Raw genomic sequence first — 19,975 nt, forward strand, 5'->3', positions numbered from 1 at the left:
GTATTTTCTTGTTGCTACCATTCTCGTTGGTTGGTTGGGATTTGGGTTTTGTTGGTTAGGGGCTATGGATCCAAACCAGAGATCATGCACGGTGGTCAAATACTGCACTACTGACATCTAACTCCAAGATTAGACTTTTTTTTTTTCCAACAATGCTGCTAAGATGGGCCAGAATAACCTTTTCAATAAATCATGCTGGATACATACGCAGGAAAACAATACAATTGGAAATCATGTTAAGTAAAAAGAGGTCAGATTCAGAAAGACAAAACCACATATTTTATTACATATGGAGAACCCATGCTAAAGTTTTATACATCCTATATATGTAATTATCTATACTATATATACTAAAGATAAGATTTTAAATAAATATCATATTTATAAAAGCAGAGGAGCGAACTAGCTGGATAAAGAAAGGGAATCAGTTGGGAAAGCCTGAGGAGGCATATGGGGAAAGGACAGAATGAGAACAAAGGATAATAATACGAATATTTGAAGAAGCCATGATTAAACCCACTACTTTGTATATTAGCCAAAAAATTAATAAAATAATTTTAAAAAATCATGCTAGAACAAGTATATATGACTATGCAAAAAAGCAAATTGGACTCTTTCTTATACCACCTGTATTGAAACAGGGCAAATTGTAAATCTAAATATAAACAGCTAAGAATATTAAGCCTTTGAAAGAAACTGTAGGTATAAATCTCCATGACCCTGGCTTAAAAAAGACACCTTTCTTATATCTGACACCAAAAACTCAAGCAACAGAAATTAAAACAGAGACTTAACGCAGTGTCAAGGATGTGGAGAGAGTGTGACCCTCACATTGCTTCCCAGTAAGATGTAAAATTGCACAACTACTTTGGAAAACAGCTTGGCCATGCCTTAAGTAGCTAACACATACAACACAGCAAATACATTCTGGGACAATACCCAAATTTGTGAAAACTAGGTCTACATAAAAACATGTACATATATGTTCACAGCAGCCCAAGGAGGAAACAACTCCAATGTTCATCAACTTATGAATGCATGAATAATACAGGATAATATATATATATATATATATTAGAATATTACTTTGCAATAAAAACAAAGTACTGTGCTAAGGATGTATCTCAGTTAGCATGCTTGCCTAGCATACATAAATCCTAGATTCAATCCCCAAAACCACAGAAATGAGACATGATGATGCACACGTATAATCTCAGAACTTGGGAAGCAGAGACAAGAGAATCAGACGTGAAAGCCACTGTGTCTCAGTTACATAGCAAATTCAAGGCAAACCTGGAATATATGAAACTGTCAAAAAAGAAAAAACCCCTGAAGATCCCACAGCAGTCACTGAGGTAATGTGGGTAAAGAAAAGTCACACCTCATAAAGGGCCCCTGTGATCAGGTCAGGAAGAACAAGGATAAGGATAGGCCTCTGGCCTCCGAGTCTCTTGATGAGTACTCAGACCAAAACCCTGTACCAGGGCCCAGTGTGTGTGCTGGAGGGAGAAGTAACTGTGGGTAAGAGCTATGGACAGTGATAGGGCTCCCTGGAACATGGCCAAGTTCTCTGACAGCCAAGTTCAGAAAGCTGCCTTTGCTTAGTTTTCTGCTGTGGGCAAAAAAGACCAAAAGGACCAGAGAAAACAGCTCTAAGAACTAAGAATGCTTAAGAATGGAAGCAGTCAAGGAACAAAGTCCAGGCAGATGAGACACCGACCATTTGCAAGACAAGAAGGAAGAGGAACCCATCTGATCTCAGCCAGAGGGGCTTTAGAGAGCCTTGAGCCCACTGAAATAGGCACAGCAAGAATCACTGCAAGTCTTCCATGTACTGGATAAAAAGAGTTAAAAGAACACTGGAATCTCTTCCTCCCAGGCTCTGAGAAACCAACAGTGCCCAAAAACTCCAGCCTTTCCCAGCCATGAAATCCCACCTGATGGGGAAGTTTTGAGAAAACCCCAGGCAAAGATAGATACCGGAGAACGTTGTGAAAAGGCATGTCCGTCTCCATCCCAGCAAGAACTGCCCTATCTGGGAAGATCAAGTTAGTACCATTGCCTCTCCCACTCCTGGACAAGCCTCAAGCACTGCCTGTATCGCAAAGGCCGCTGTCCCTGGCTTCATGAAAACCCAGAACAGCTTATATTGCCTGACCACATTACAAACCTACTCAGCCTACTACGGTCAATCCATCTCAAACAGCTCTAGCCAACATATTTTTTTGAGTGTTGGTCCTGCCAAATCAGGGTCGATTTTTGACCAGTGCCACCTAACTAGGTATGACCAACTCCACCCAGTCTAGCATCTCTTAGCTGGCTGCTTCTAGGCTTATACCCTATAAAACATCATCTTACACTTCTCGTCAGAAGCAACCTGTTTTCCACTGCTTATGACTAAGGCCCCAGCACCTCCCAGGACTTCAGTCTAGTATCTACTGCAAGTCTTCAGCCACCACTTTCCATGGAGAAAGCTAACATTCCAGGGCCAATCATATCAGAGCCCGTCACAGAAGATCAGAGTCTGGGAGTGAGGAGATGGCTCAGCAGTTAAAGGTACTTGTTTCTCTTTGCCTCCAATAATACAAGACTCCAGTTCCAGGATATCAACATCCTCTGCAGGAACCAGGTACATACAAGTAGGCAAAATACTCATACACATAAAACATAAGACATAAAAACTAAAAAGAAAAAGGCCAAAGCATAAACCTATCATAAAGAGCTGGGTTCAGGAGAGTGGAAGAATACTGCCAGTACTCCTGTGGGGAAAGAGGAGATTTCTTCTTCTGAGGGGAAAAGACATGAAAATTTTTTGATATTATGGTTATATAATGTTAGCTATCAAGACTGTTGGAACAAAGTGATTTTCCACAAGAATATTAAGATAGATACAGATGTATAGACTGATTATAGAGATATATAATTATGTAGACACAGATAACTACATACATAATATTTCTGAAAAAATTTTAAAACATAATAAAGCTGACAGAAGACATATAATTCAGTTACTATTAATAAATGAGTACTAAAGAAGACTTTATTCATTTTCTCATAATTTGATATTGTTCACATTAGCTTTCAAAGTAAAATATCTCAAAGAAAGTATTTGATATGAAGCTAAACTCAAATATTTCTTCAATAATTGGGCAAATAATAAAACACTTGAATGAAAAAATAATTTAGGACCACAAAACGGCTCTGAGGATGAAGGCACTTGCTGTGCAAGCCTTGACTCCACGTCTCCTAGTGAGCTTCAACTATTAACCTGACAGCCCAGAGTCATCTATTTGAGGGAGTTTCGGTAAGACTGGTCTATGGGCTATGAGCATGCCTGTTGGTACCGTCTCCAGGCAGGGTCTTGTGCTGTCTATGACAGTTACCTCGGCAGAGGCTGGGGAGCTGCCAGTCAGCAGCGTCCCTCCATAGCTTCTGCTGCAGATCTGGTTTGAGTTCCTGACCTGACTTCTCTTACTGATGGCCTGTTACCTGGAACTGTAACCTAAGAGACCCTGGCTTTTCTGAGCTGCTTTTGGTCATGGGGTTGATTATCACAGCAACAGAAAGCTAACTGAGTCACCACAGAAGTAGAGAACCCAACTCCACAAAGCTGTCCTCTGACCTCCATATGCCCCATGACATGGACACATAAGTATCACATACAATAATAATAATAAATAAAAAGTTAAAGTATGGACACAGCCATAACATAGATGAACTTTGAGAACACTGTGGGAGAGGTCAGTCACAAAAGATCCCACATTATGTGAGCACTGTGTGAAATGCTCAGATCAGGCAAAAGAAAGTAGGTTAGCTGTTTCCATCGTGAGTAGTAGAATGACTGCTAGGGAGTATAGGTCTGTAGTCATGTGGATGCACTGTAATCATTAAATTATAGAGTTAAAATACTTACATTTTTATTGTGTGTATATGAGTGCCACATGTACACATACCATGTGTGAACTTCTATGGTGACATGTGACTTACTACTCAATAAAAACATTTTTAAAAGAAAATATAAAATTAACTACAAATTATAAGGCATGAATTTTTGTGGGATAATACTTTTATACACTGTAAAAATTAGTTACTTGTATTAGTTTAATAAAATGCTGATTGAAGTAGGTAGCCAAGCAGGAAGTATAGGTGGGAAAACCAGCCTAAGAGAATTCTGAGCTGGGTAGTGGTAGCACACGCCATTAATCCCAGCACTCGGGAGGCAGAAGGAGGAGGATCTCTGTGAGTTCGAGGCCAGCCTGGTCTGGAAGAGCTAGTTCCAGGACAGACTCCAAAAGCTGCAGAGAAACCCTGTCTCAAAAAACCAAGGAGGGAGGGGGCAGGAGGGAGGGAGAGACAGAGACAGAGACAGAGACAGAGAGAGAGAGAGAGAGAGAGAGAGAGAGAGAGAGAGAGAGAATATTCTGGTACAGGAAAAGAGTCAGTCACCAGCCAGATGCAGACGAAGCAAGATGAGAATGCTGCACTGAAGGTACCAAGTCACATGGCTAAACATAGATAAGAATTACGGGTTAATTTAAGTTTTACGAACTAGTTAATAATAAGCCAGAGCTAATAGACCAAATAGTTTACCATTAATACAAGCCTCTGTGTGTTTCTTTGTGTCTGAACAGCTGTGGGACCGGGCAGGACAGAAGCTTCCATGCTATGCATCTGTGGCCTGCCTGGGATACATAGCAAGACCCTGTCTCATCACTCCCTGAAATACTCTGTATAATAAACCAACTATACATCATTTTGAAGGTCTTAATTATTAATAAGTCTAATTTAATTATGTTTGTTGTACACCATGCACCTTAATTCAATCTCCTTAGCAATGTCTAAAAGCAATAGTAAACTGGTCAGGCCTGTGACACAGACCTATGATCAAGCTACTTGGGGGGCTGACATCGGAGATTATGATTTTCTGGCCTGCCTGGGCTACAGAGTAAGTTCAAGGTCAGCATGGGCAATTCAGACCTTGTCTCAACATAAAAGGTAAAAAGAGGACTAAATATAGCATTTGCCTAAATTCAATCTTCTGGATTGAAAAATAAGAAAGAAAAAGTAAAACTCACTCACTTACTTGTTTTTATTTTATTTATTTATTTTTGTATTCATTCTGTTGTTGTTAAGACAAGATCTTGTTGCCAGACAGTGGTGGTGCATGCCTTTAATCCCAGCACTCGGTAGGCAGAGGGAGATGAATCTCCGTGAGTTCGAGGCCAGACTGGTCTACAAAAGCTAGTTCCAGGACAGGCTCCAAAGTTACAGCAAAACCCTGTCTCAAAAAACAAAAACAAAAAACAAAAACCAGACAAGGTCTTGCTGTGTAGTCCTGGCTGACCTTGAACCTGAGATCCCACACTAATCTCCCAATTACTGGGGCTGCATGCATATAGCACAGGCCCAGCTTTATTTACTCACTTCTAACAAACATCAGGATCTGCAAAGAGAACTAAGGCTTCTGACCAAGTTTCTTCACATGATCTTCACGGGCACACTGCACATCACTTAGGAGTATTAGGAGTTTGAGACTAGCTTGGGCTACCTAACAAGACCCTGTCCACAACAACACAAAAATAAATAAATAAAAGGATGGAATACACATGTATTTACTTTTGATAGACTTCAATATTTGGAAATAAGAGGCAATGAATGTAATTTTATGGCTATGAAACAATGACTATCCAAGACTTTGAACACTGTCTGAAAGCCGTGTGCTTCTCACTGAGCTAGCAACAATTGTAGCAATGAACATATATTGACTAGCTGTCTTTCACGTCTAAAGTAAAGGTGAGAAAATGAAACACTGAAGGCTAAACAAATATTCCCCGGCCTCTGCAAATAACTCAGAGTAAGGTCACATCACACTTTTAACCTTTACAGTGTCACTAGATACCAAGCTGGGGAAATGAGTTATGATGGAACAGTCAGCTGCTGGTTAGAAGTGAACAAAGTCTTCAGGATACCTGTTTAAGACAATAAGAGCCAGCTAATTCTTTAAAATAATCTTATTCATTACTGGGAAATTATGCTTTCAAAAATTGGTATTTATCACTCAGGGAAATTTCATTCTCCTGCTTAAGCTCTCGATTAATTATATTATAAAGATTGGTATTTGAACTTTTTCGTCACTTCCAGTCCTATGCAATAAATATTTTCCATCAAATTAACAAAACATCACCCTTTGTTTCCTTACCTATAGAATGTTTTCTTCCTAGCAAATGGCAAGCAGCTCAGACACTGTCTGTAGATCCTGTTCTCATCTGTTTCCAGTTCCGAGCCACACTGTGCACAGCCAGCATATGTAATGTTGGGAAGAGAAGAGAAGATATGCTTCAGGGAACTGCGAGCATGTAGAGCTATCTTCTGAGCTGCTGTGACAGTAAACACCAGCTCTGAAACCTTGGCTTTAATCAGAACCACTCCTATATAAAAAGGAAATATTATAGTTACTAGAGCCAACAATACCTTTAATTGACAAACACAGCAAGCAATGTGGTTTGTTAACAGTCACTTAAGTATAGGCTACAACCAAGGTCTTGCTCTTGGAATTCATCCCTTCCTAGAGAATCTCAACTCACTTAGGGCTTCCATAAAGAACCTAAAATATAACGGACGATTTGCCTGAAACTGAGTGAGTCTAAGTGACCATTCCAAAAGGAATGGATGGGAGAGCATGGTTTCTTTTTCATTCACTGTAACCTCTAGCAAGTCAACTCATCTAACAATTAATTTATTCATTACATATATACTGAATATCTACTATATCTACCACAATCTTTGGATTCTAACTTATTTTCCCCTTTCTGCATACCAGTATATCCTATGAATCTATTTGAACATTAGTCTCCTCTCCACACTCATTTAAAGGTGTCTTTAAGCTTGCACACTTGTGTTTTGTTTTTGTTTTTCGTTAGTCATCTTTCCATCACTGAAACAAAACATGTGACATAATGTAAAGGCAGGAAGATGTATTCCGGCTCGAGGTTTCCGAGGTCTCAGTGCAGGCATGGTGGAGAGGGCAGCAGAGCAGGGTAGCTCACATCAAGGCAACCAGGAAACAGGGAGAATGCTGGAGCTACCATCTGGACCCCGGCCAACGAGACACTGCCACCACAGTTAGAAATGTAGCACGAATAATAAAAACCCAAGACAGATACTGGGGTTCGAGCTGAAGACCAGGGAAATAAAAAAAAAGCAGCCAGCCACTACAGAGACCGTATACCCCTACCAAATCTTCACACCAAAAGGGCGGACATCCTGTCTCCACAAATCCTTAAACACTACACTTCAGTGAGTTCCTGTCTCTTCTCCTTTATATTTCTCTCTTCACCCAGCCATTTCACTTCTGTCTCCAACTCCCTAGTGCTAGGATAAAAGGTGACTCCAAACACTGGGATTAAAGGTGTAAACCACCAACACCTGGATCTGTTTCTGGATCAATCTTGTGTAGCCCAGGGTAGCCTTGAACTCAAAGAGATTCATCTGCCTCTGTCTCCCAGGTCCTAGGATTGAAGGTGTGTGCCACCACTCCGTGGCCTCTAGTGGGAGCTTTGCATTCTGATCTTTAGGCAAGCTCTATTTATTAAAGCACAAATAAAATATTGCCACACAGAACAGGCCTTCCCTTGGTTGTCTTTGTAAAAAATCCCACAGACACATACAGAGTTGCACTTCACTAAGTTCCTAGTGCTTCGGAAAGCAATCAAGATTAACCATCATGATCCTCTCACGAATTATAGATGAGGACGTATCATGTTAGTCCCTGTTCAGTTTTCTGGCTATCTCTTTTGAAATTCAATAGTGGTGACTCTCCTTAACATCCTTGATTTGTCTTTGTCTGAGTCTCTTGAAGCCCAGAAATGCTTTCATCATTTTTTCTATTCAGGCCACGTATCTCTACATAAGTTAGTGGGAGTGGCCACATATTTTATAAGCTGTCGCAGAATCAACATTACACTTTCTCACAGCTATGTTCAATCACACACACAAAAAAATGGAAAAATGCAGTAATTTCAGAAGACTTTTCATATAATCATTTTACAACCTTGCATACCTCTTTCAAAAATTCGGAAGAGGCCACTGTAAAAGTGGACTTTGCTCTCAGGGGTACTCTAGAATGCTGGGCACTAGAACTCTGCCTCCTGTAGGAGACACTGGGTATGCTCAGCTCTTTACAAGGAGCCTCCTTTCTCTGGCTTTGGCAGCAAGAAGACAAACTTACAACATCTCGCCGGCTTGAGATCCCCCGTCTCTTACCTTTTATTTAATGGGGGAAAAAAAACAGGCTACAAAAAGTTACTCATTCTTGCATGTTATCTTTCCATCTCATATTTAAAGAAACAATGACAGAAACCATGTGCCTGTTCTTGTGATTGACCATCAGAGAATGAAAAGGGCTAACGAGGCCTTTTGAATACCCCTATCAAAGACTGGCTACAACAGTACAGTTGGGTACCCAACGGGTACCAAATACCCCAGAATTTCTAAAAAGCACTCCCAGTGCTCAACATCATCCCCAAACTAGTGAGGCTGTATCTTTGCTACCGCTAATCATTAGTTCTGTGGCCACTTCATCGCTGACTGAGGTTGCTTATTTTTATTTTTAAGTCTAATTCTAGGTAGGGATCCTAACAGGTCATTATCTTGTATAAGCAGTAGATAAAGTTGACTCCTCCACAGTAACAAATAAAAACTTCAAAGTGGCACAAGCCCCTTGCTGCCTATGGCCTTCCTTCCTATTGCAGTCATCTCTGTGGTTCTATGGAATTTTGAGGGTAGACCCAGTTTAAATTTTTATATAAGTCTTCATTACCCAAGATTTCACCACTCAGTGTAAATCTGGACTCTACTTTGCCACAACAACTTCATGTTTGAAAGTGGTATAAAAGGTATCACTATAAATGCCTGTATTTGCTGGATGGTGGTGGTGCACGCCTTTAATCCCAACACTCAGGAGGCAGAGGCAGGTGGATTTCTGTGAGTTTGAGGCCAGCCTGATCTACAAAGAGGGTTCCAGGACAACTAGGGCTGTTATACAGAAAAAAAACTTGTCTCAAAAAAAAAAAAGGAAGGAAGGAAGAAAGAAAAGCTTACATTTTTTAAAAATTTGGGCTTCTTAAAAATACTAATTTAACTAGTATTTTTAATTGTTAATATTAATAAAGGCCTCAATGTAGAATTTCTTATATGGAGTTATTTTCTAAGAATAAAGCTATTATTTTCAACTAAAATGCTTTTGTTCATTTCATTCTGTTCTTCCATTTTTCTTAGCTTAGTTGGATGATTCAGCAATGTTAGTCTATACTTGTCTCCTGGAAAGTGTGTGTATATATATATATATATATATATATATATATATATATATATATATATATATATATATATACACACATACACACATACATATATAATATTAGTTATTTTCTCATCACTGTGGCTACATACCAGACAAACAGCAACTGAGGAAAGAAGGGATTATTTTGGTTCAGAGTTCAAAGACTGCACTCGCCCTAAATGGGACAGCATGCGCATAGGAGCAAGGCAGCTCGCACACTGCATCCTCAGGAAGATGGGTGCTAGGGCTCAGCTCACTTTCTCCTTTTTCCATTTTTATTCAGTCAGGACTTAAAACTATAAGATGGTGCTGCCCACATTCAGGGTGTATGTTCCTTCCTTAGTTTACCTTCTACAGAAACATCAGACCCATCCAGGTTATGTCACCTAGGTGCATCTAAATCCAATCAAATTGACAGTGAAGACTAATCAACACAATACAAATATGAATAACACGACTAGTGAGAGATGATCTACCATTTGCTCAAAGTGGAGCAAGGACTACATTTATACTCCCATCTTGTTATAGACACACACACTCCTGGCACATAGTTCCTAACACTCTAGGTATCTCAGAATGGTAGAGTATTCTTTGTATGCCAGAATCTGATATGACTTGGGCCATGGTGCTAGTGTCTAGGCCCCTTGGACATCTTGACTAAGTCTACATGGCCAGAACAATTCCCAGAGCTCCCACAGGGATGGGAATGGTGTCTTTAGCAGCCAAAGGAGAAAAGCTCACAACTCACAGAGCATTGGCAAACCCAGACACTTTACTGCACAGGAAATTCATAGTATTAATGGTCCACCTTGGTGGGGGTGGGGAATCTCAATTTTCCTCTTAAATGAGAAAAAGCAAAACCCAAGCAGGTAGAAAAAAAAAACTAATACAGATCAGAAGAGAGGTGAAGAAAAAAGAAAAATCACTGAAACCAAATGGTGATTACAATCAGTAAAATGAATAGAGAACAGAGAGAATCAACTACTACTATCAGGTAAGACTGACAGCATTACCTAGTCTATCAATATTCAAAAGGATGGTAGGAGAATAAGTTATCAATAACTTATCAATGTGCATCAATAATTTTTGCTACATCAGTAATTTAATGGAACAAATTTCGTGAAAACTACAAACAAAAATTCACTCAACAAGCAGATTATCTTAACAGCTCTGTATCTATTAAATACATTGAATTTACAGTTAAAACCTTTCAACAACAAAAATCTCAGAGCCTAGGATGGTGGTATACACCTGCAATCCCAGCCCTGGAGTGGCCAAGAGCAGGAGGGTCATGAGTTGGAGGTCAGGGTAAGCTTTATAATAGGACCCTGTTTAAAGACAAAAGCATAATTATGCATGAAAATATCAGGTGTTCCTTAATAGTTTAAAATAAAAACAGAGTTAGAGGCAGAAGACTAAGAAATCAAAATCTGAATCAGCTATTTGTAGAGATCTAGATTTCACTTTCTTTTGTGGGGGTTCAAGACAAGGTTTCTCTGTGTAATAGTCCTGGCTGCCCTGGAACTTACATTATAGACCAGGCTGGTCTCGAACTAAAAGAGATCTTACTCTATAGATCCACCTGCCTCTGTCTCTTGAGTGCTGGGATTAAAGGAGTATGCCATCACTGCCCAGCTACATTTCATTTCCATACTTAATTATATATATTCTGAGAAATGGCAGCCTCTTTGCTTCTACTAAGATGAGAAACATTTTACATATGTAAAGACCATACCTGAATACTTATCCTTTAGGTGGGTTGCTAAATCTGATGTCTTGACAAAGGACGGTATGCTTTTTTGAAATTTTGCTTTAAATGAAATTGCTCTTGTATCATCATCGAACAGGCATTCACAGGATGACCACAGCGTTGTATGCAACTCTAAGTTTTCTAGTATGCAATTGCGTTGAACAAAAAGGTACTTAAATTCCCAAATACAATCTTAAACAAACAAACAAACAAAATGTCACCAAAATAAGAAGTCTCTGCTCAGAATCAGATTAAGTAGACTAACCTAACTAAATCAGCTAAACACAACTTTTATCACTAAAGAATTTGGGCAAAACAGACAAAATATAACTGTGTGGTTAAAGCAACTGAATTTAAAAGCTACAAATTATCTCTCTATGGAGTCCATGCTGGCTTTGAACTTTTACTCCTCCAAGCACTGGAATTAGATGTGTGCCCCACCACACCTGGCTAGATATTGTTTAGTAATCTTTTCTAACTTCTTGGACCCTCTAAACAACTGCCTCTTAGAACAGCACATTCTCATATGAAGGTTTTTTTTAACTAGTTGAGATTTTTTTTTTTTTAGGACAATGAAATGTGTGGTACTGTAATTCCCTCAGTAAGAACTGATTCTTGTTTTGTTTCTGTTCAGAATTGACAAATATGTCAGCAAATCTATATAGACAGCATCATTAGATAGATATTGGATGGGGGCTAGGAACTGAACACAGTTCTACCAACAGCCTATAACTAGTTATCAGGAAAACAACTGTGCTGAGAAATTTCCTTTTTCCTTAGTATAACTGGGAGGGTTATTTTACAAGATAACAGTCTATCACTAAGGAAAGCAAAGCAAAGACTCAAGGCAGGAACTTGAAGCAGATGCAGAAGATCACTATTTACAGAATTGCTCCCAGGTTTCCTATACAGAACAGGCCAGCATGGTTAGAAATTTCACAGGGGTAGGTTCTCCTACATCAATTAGCAATCAAGAAATTTCCCAAAGACCAAGCAAATGGGGCGATTCTTCAACTGAGATTGCGTCTTCCCAGATGAGGCAGGTTGACAGTAAAGATTAGCCATCACATCTTTCCTTTGTGTTATTTTAAACGGTCTACAAGCTTCTCTAATGGTCAAAAATATATGCTTAGCATATGCTAATTACATGTTTTATAATACCTATGATTCCAACAGCAACATTAATAATTTAATATAATGCTATTATTTTCTTTTTTAATTTTTTTACATCCCAACCACAGCTTCCCCTCCCTCCATTTCTCTCAGCTAACCCACCTCCCAAGTGCAGAAATTACAAGCATGGACACTAGGCACAAGCCCGATCACTCTTAGGAAGTATAATTTATGTTGCATGTGCCCTCATTAGAAACTAAGCTGTGACCACTGCATGCTGCATACAAAGTATGCTAGCTTCCTGCTGGCAATTAGTATTTCAAAGAAACACAAATTTGAGATTTCTTACTATTCTCCCCCAAAACATCAATTTTATTATCGTTATTATTGAATATAGGCTACTTGGTGATCATTTCTGATTGTATGAGCTAAGTTTGTTCTCCTTAAGAATATATGAAAGCCAGCGCCTACTTCAGAAGCTCATATGGAGATGGCCTCAAGAACTGCTAAATGAACAAAAAGAAGGCTAACAGTTTCTAAAAGTACAATTACTTCCTTAAATAACCCTTCAAAATTGTTATTTTTCTATTAAAAGGCATTGTCTTGAGGTATTGAAACAGATGTTAAAACTTTAAGATGATGAGGGTATAAATAAATTTAGGTGTAATTAGTGAATTCAACAAAAGCAATATATATTGTAATTCCTGGATTCCTAAGTTTTCAGTATTAACTAAAAAGTCATGGAACTATCTAGAGATACAACGATTCTCCTTCTGTCAGCATAAAGTCCCTAGCGCTACACCAGCCACACTGAGAAAGCAGCGGGGAGCTCTGCCCCATCACTTTACCCCTGACCTGCATTTGCTTCGCATGCACTGGCCTCGTGTTCACTGCTGAGATACCGTGCTCAGTGATCATGTCTGCCATCGATACATGTTTGCCAAATTTCACAACTGGACAAACATCTGTCACTATTTGATCCTAACATAAAAGTCAGACTTATCTCAAATCCTAGTTAGGGGCTATTAATGATTAAGAGACAGTGTGACAGATCCTACCTCCAGATAAGCACTTGATAGACAGAAGTTTGAACTGCAACATTACCTCATTCAAGTACAAAATAATGAACCAGTTGATCAACGTCTAATTATTTTTCAGAGTAAGGTAACTCAAAAACCATTATTTAAACTCTCAGGCTGTTAAAATCAGAATTTCTCAGTAGTGACGTAAGATACTGTAGTAATTTTTGAAACACCCCTTTTAATTTAATGCACCATGAATTATTAACTTGTGCTTTTAAACAATGTACCACTGGGTCATATTTTTTTAAGCAAGCATTCTATAAAGGTTAAGAGTTCACATTTTTAACAATAATAAAAACCCAGGACATAGCAATTAATTCAACAGGAAATGTAACTTTAAGACTTAATGTAATTCCCCCAACATCTGCCCTCTGTCAGAAAGGAACTTATTTATAAGAGCACTCTGGCTAAAAAACACAAGCTGCAGACATTTAATTTAAAGAGCATCTCTGAGGGGCTAGAAAGATGGCTCCGCAGTTACGAGAATGCACTGTGACTGCAAAAGACCAAATGTTCCCAGTGCCCAACTAGACAGCTGTGACTCCCACTCTAGGGAATCTGGGTGCCAGATTCTGTACACCAGAGGCACCTGTACTTACATGTACATACCCACAGACAGACAGACAGACAGACAGATACACACAATTTAAAAATAAAATCTTTTAAAAAATAGAACAATATTTGAAGGAAATAAAGTTTTTACCAATACCCTCATATAGTAGGCATGGGAACATTCGAGCCTTTATTTTGTCACTATTAATTACAAAGGACTTCCAGATAACTAAATTTCTATAAGTATAAAATTATAGCAAAAGAAATTTGCAGAGCATTCAATCACTATTATTTCAAATGCTATACTCTCTCCAAAGTCTCCCCACCTCAGACAAGCAAACATTAATCATTTACCAAGGTATAAGAAGGTAAAATGCTTTTTTTCCCAATATATTTACCCTTTTTCCTTTGAAGCTGAGTATACCAGGCTGCTCCAGGACCCCATAATACAAGCACATAATGGTGACCTTGAACCTGCTCCACAGTTAACACAACTTTCCTTTGCTTCTGTCCTCTATAACTATATAACGCCTCTGGAAAAGGAAAAAGAACCTAGTTGATATTACCCTGCTTGGGTGACAACACAGGATCTCATGGTAAATGCACAGTGGAAATCAACTAATGCACTAAGATGGCCTTGCACGGGTTTTATGAGCTAACATTGAAGAGACACTCAAAATATTTACCTGTCAATACAGTAACATCCACTATTCTGAGTAGTGCATGGACTAATGTATCAGGCTGCAGCTGCTCCAATTCCACAAACTCCACGGTGCTCATTTTCTGACGCTGCCTCTGAGGCAAATCTTTGAGATAGGAATGTTTTGAAGACACATATGCCAGTAAGTCCTGAAGTATAACATCGGTAACTACATTGGAATCTAAGAAACACAAAAAGATGGAAAAAGGAAGACATCATATTTTGCTGGTAATCACAAATATAAAAACAGCTGTGGTGGTTTGAATAAGAACAGCCCCCATAGGCTCATATATTTGAACACTTAGTCATCAGAGAGTAGCAACTCATAAAGCATTTAATTAAGACTTGCTTATGGTTTCAGAGGTCAGTAACATGGTGGAGTAGGGCAACACACAGGCTGGAGAAGCAGCTGACAGTTCTACATCTGGATATATGGGCAGCAGGGAGACAGTGCCATTGGGCCTGGCATGTGCTTTTGAAACCTCAAAGCAGTGACACACTTCCTCCAACAAGGCCATCCCTCCTAATCCTTTTCAAGTAGTGTCATTTCCTATGTAACACATGCTTACATGAGAATTAGGGTAGGCAGTCTGTGTGTGTGTGTGTGTGTGTGTGTGTGTGTGTGTGTGTGTGGTTGCTATGCTGTGTGGAATTTGGTTGGGAAGAGAAGGATGACCGCTTTACAGCATCTTGGAAGTGCTAAGGACAGCATCTTAAACTTGAATGGTGGAGGGTAGCAGTTCAGGAGTCTGTTAGGTGGCTTGTAGCATATGTTCAAGTGATGTACTAAAGAGCTTGTTGGTGAAGGACTATTGTCACGATGGTTGGGAAAGATGGGACCAAATTAGACTAAAGACTGAGGAGTCAATAGATAGTTTCAGGATCATTAAGAATTTAAAAAATAATGAAAAATCTGAGCCTGGCTACAGGCTGAGAACAGAATGAAATTTTTGGAGATAATAATAGTTTCTATTGCCTAACAATATCAACCTTTATTTTTTGAGTAAAGAATAGGCTGCATATTTTATAGAAATTAGGTAATGTTTTGTATGTTTTTATATATCACAACATAAAACAGTTTATAAAAAATATTATACACAGTGTGATAAAAAAAAATAACTCCTGAGAAGAAGCTAAGTCTGCAAAGACTGACTCACTGATCAGAATGTCAACTGTAAGAATGCCAATTGATTATTCAGTCATAATAGTATTTAAATGATTTTAATCTTCCTCTCTCAATGTTTATTTTACTTTTTAAAGATTGTTTTATTTTCTGTATATGACTGTTTTTCTGTGCACCACAGGAGTTCCCACAGAGTGTGTCAGACCACCTGGAACTGGATTTTCAGATGGTCGTGAGCTACTAGATGGGTGTCAGGACTCAAACCCAGGACCTCCATGCAAAATGTACTCTCGGTCACTGAGTCAATTCTCCAGATTCTGTTTTTAATTTTTTGAAGCAAACTTTACAACTGTATATACAATAAAATATGCATATTTTAGAAGCACTGACAGAACACGCAGATGGTTCATCAGGTAAAGGAATTTGCTTCCAAGCCTGATGACCTGAGTTCTGACCCCAGGACTTACATTGTATAAGGAGAGAAGCAACTCACAGAAGCTGTCTTCTGAATTTTACACAGGTACTATCACCCCATGTAAACTAAGTAAATAAAATATTTTAAAATATGGATTAATGAGCTTTGCTGATCAAATTTAAATTCTCCTGAAAGAAAGGGAGCTATCGTCATATATGTGACAGATCTGTGGCCAAAAGAAGATGTTACCCAAAGTAATTCGCTGTTTTTTTTTAAAACAACAAGAGTTTATAAACTAATTTAGGATTTTTTTTCTTCATCCCATTAACATGTTCATCTGTATCTACTCCATCTGCCACACCATCACCTAATTATTCACTCACTCACCAGAGGATCATCTACCATGTGACAGGTACCACACCAGGTGCTAAGGAAACTGAGAAAAACCACATCACAATCTCAACATAGAGAGAGTTACTGATTGACCTAGAGACAGACGGTAGCAAACACTCAGCAGAGAAAGTAAACTGAGGAGAGGGTTGACTCTCACTCAGTAAAGTGTTTACCGAGCACTTGGGTGGCACTGGGCTCTATCCCCAGAACCATAAATGGCCCTGAGGGATAGAGGAAGGGGACGGAGAGTTGGAGAAAGGAAGAAACGTTCCTGAAAACTTATACACAGAAAAAGAACTACTTAGAAAACAGTTGGCTAGACTCTCCAGGGGATAAACTGGAGAAAGATGATTAACAGTTATATGAAGAGTGAAGTGACAGCTGAAAATGTCTTGTACAATAACAAAACCAAAAAAAAAAATACAGTCTATCCCAGAGGCATTTGTGTGGTCTGGGGAGCTCCACCTCACAGAGGAAGTGACTAGACTCATGCTTAAAACCAAAAAGAAAGAAAGAAAGAAAGAAAGAAGGAAGGAAGGAAGGAAGGAAGGAAGGAAGGAAGGAAGGAAGGAAGGAAGGAAGGAAAGAAAGAAAGACAGACAGACCTCAGTAAAAGCTGTCTTTAGAGGAAAGGGGAGGAAGGAACAACAGTTGTAGAGAGCAACAGCAGAGGAAGAGAGGTCCCAGCAAAAGCTCTGCTCTCAGCATTTAACTAGAGCATCTGCAAGACCCTGACTTAGAAAGAGCTCTGAAGTTTCCGTGGCTTGGTGCGTAGACCTCAGTGAGTCACATGCCTGGGACAGTCTGGGTAAATGTCATAGAATTAGACTCTGAATCCTGGCAAGAGAATACCTCTAGGTTGAGGAGAAGAAACGGAATCAAAACTCGACAGCTCAGGCTGGAGAGATGCTCAGTGTTTAACAGCACTGGCTGCTCTTCCAGGGAACCGAAATTCAATCCCAGCATACTCATGGCAGCTCGCAACAGTCTGCAACTTCAGTTCCAGGGAATTCGATGCCCTCTTCTGGTCTCAGCAGGCACTTCATATACATGGTGTGCAGACATACACGCAGGCAAAACTCACATATACAAAATAAAATATAAATCTTTTAAAAGAATGCAACTCAATGAAGGAAATCCAGTCAGAGACAGAGCCTACAGGGTGACATAGACACAGGTTCCAGTCACATACCAGCCATCAGAAATGACAGCCCAGGAACAATCAGCATTCTCAACAGGACTCCTGAATGACTATCCTGAAGTATGACCAGCATCTACACAGCCTTAGCCATTGTAAGTGGTTTGAAAAAAAATGTCTCCCTAAAGGGAATGGCACTATTAGGAGGTGTGCCTTTGTTGGAATAAGTTTGGTCTTGGAGAAAGTGTGTCACTCTGGAAGTGGGTTTTGGGGGTTCCTATATGCTCAATGAAGTGAAATGTGTGTGTGTGTGTGTGTGTGTGTGTGTGTGTGTGTGTGTGTGTGTGTGTGTTTGCTAACTCAGACTACTGTACCCTCAAAGCTACATGTCATAACTGAAGGAGAAAGAAAAAGTTCCCATAATAAAATTAGGCTAAAAGAAATTCATGACCTTTAAGCCAGATTATTATTTGGACTGAACTTTGCCAAGATGAGGAACAGCCCTTCAGAATATCCTGCTTCACAGAAAAGTCTGTCAGATATGCTAGGCCTATAGGCTGAAGAAGGATGCCCCAACATTGCAGAGGAACCTTGGGTGACTGTCCTAGCAGCCAGCTGTTTCTGTCATTTCTCACATTTTTGGGAAGTCGCTTGCTTGCACTTCCTGCTTACTCAGATACTATTATTTCCTTCTTGGGTCTCTGATGGGAGTTGAAGACTTTATAGCTATACTTATAGTTTTCCTTGTTACCAGATTCAGAAAAGAAATTCACTAAAGAGGTGTAAAGTGTATAAGGTTGAGAGACATTAAAAAATTGTTTTAGTAATGCAAGTTAGAATAGAAAGTGAATTAGGTACAACTTTTTGGACTCATCAAGATAGGATAGATAAGGAGTATTTTCTCTGACTTTGTCAGTTATTAACGGACTAGGCATTGTTGATGCATTTATCACCTCTATATATTGTATATAGTTATTGTACTTAGTATATATAGTTTTTTATTGTCACCTTTTTTATTTTAGACAAGAGGGAAAATGTGGTGATATCTTGTTTGTCCTCTACAAATAAAACTTGTCTGAATATGATGGGCAGAGCTAGCCACAAGTTAACCATAGAGGTCTGGAGGTCTGTACAGACAGAAAGTGATATGGCTAGGTGGAGAGAGGAATATAAGGCAGAAGAAGACAGAAAGTTAGCCCTTTTTGGCTGAGAGGTGAGCAAGGTAAGAGTTGGCTGTGGCTTGCTCCTTCATCTCTCTGATCTTTCAACATTTGCCCCAATATCTTGCTCCAGTTTTTTTTTATTATTATTAAGACCAACTAGAACTCGTGCAACACTTATGGCATTTATGCATTCTACTCACAACACAGTGTACACCTTTACAAGAAACTGGTAATTCTAGAGAGTTCTTTGTAGGGAAGATATAGTTTTCACATAATTCATGGTCAGATTAGCATACTTAAGGTCTAAGTTCTCAAAAAGCACATTCAGAACACATAAAAGCAAACCATATAAAATATTCTTTATTGTACATACACCTTTTAAAAATGTTTAAATAATTCAGTTGGCCTTAAATATATTTCTTGAATTCAAAATTGCTGAGGTTTCCTGGGACAATCTTTTCATGTCTCACAGCCTAGACATGGTCTTAAAGCCAGGCCATACCCTCTTGCAATCACTGTTTTATGATTTCTCAAGCATGAAGCACGCCTGGTCTATCTCTGACATTTCCTAAACACAGCAACCGACACACGTCTACAGAAGACGTCCATCCATTTGGTTGTTTGTTCAGTTTTAGCACACACACAAAGTCATCACCAAGCCTTCTGCCTTGAGAAACATTTGCTGATGGATTTGCTTTTCTGTACAGCCCTCTCTCTCTTTACCCATGTAAATGCCAGTCAATACGGGGTTTTCACAGTTGCCTGGGCTTGATATTTTCTTCCCCAACCCTTCTCTATCTTTGTGTTATTAATACTGCTAGGTTCCCCAGTGTCTGAATGCCATTGGGGTCTCCCTCCCTGCATCCGGAGGGTGCACTTGTTTCCCACACAATGTGAGACACATCACCAGGGTCCTACTAGTCAAGCTTTATAAGTAAGATAGGCCGCTTGCCTCTTCACCCCCTCTTTCTCCTCCCTTCTCACTGGCACTGTGTATGTAAACCACAAATCTTTTAAGTTTCTGGATTCTCCTCCATAAATTTTCACTTTCAGTCTACAAATAAACAAAGTCACGTGTATCTGACTCTTCTCTCCTTCCTTACAGGGGCAGAAAAGACTATATACATACATTTCTGGGAGCTTTGTGTTTGTATGTAACTCTTGTCTGTTATTATTTCTTCAACCTGCATTTTCCGTTATATAAAT

At 39.2% G+C, this 19,975-nt stretch overlaps 1 protein-coding gene across 7 annotated transcripts in view; it reads right to left on the reverse strand.

The window, feature by feature from the left end:
- Shld2 (shieldin complex subunit 2) overlaps positions 1-19,975 on the reverse strand; it is a 79,158-nt gene that overhangs the window by 2,257 nt on the left and 56,926 nt on the right. For 5 of the 7 annotated variants that reach the window (XM_048421534.3, XM_087906261.1, XM_048421533.3 and 2 more), the window contains 4 exons: positions 14,524-14,718; positions 14,236-14,370; positions 11,076-11,282; positions 6,200-6,428 (listed from right to left, as the gene is read on the reverse strand). In XM_048421534.3, coding sequence (XP_048277491.2) covers positions 6,200-6,428; positions 11,076-11,282; positions 14,236-14,370; positions 14,524-14,718 — 766 coding nt within the window. Of the gene's footprint in view, positions 1-6,199; positions 6,429-11,075; positions 11,283-14,235; positions 14,371-14,523; positions 14,719-17,320; positions 17,515-19,975 lie in introns of those variants that run through there. The other 2 variants (XM_085687854.2, XM_085687851.2) reach the window with 2 other exon arrangements.

The sequence above is a fragment of the Myodes glareolus genome, chromosome 5 (genome assembly GCF_982192425.1).
Source record: "Myodes glareolus chromosome 5, mMyoGla1.1, whole genome shotgun sequence".
Lineage (NCBI taxonomy): Eukaryota > Metazoa > Chordata > Mammalia > Rodentia > Cricetidae > Myodes > Myodes glareolus.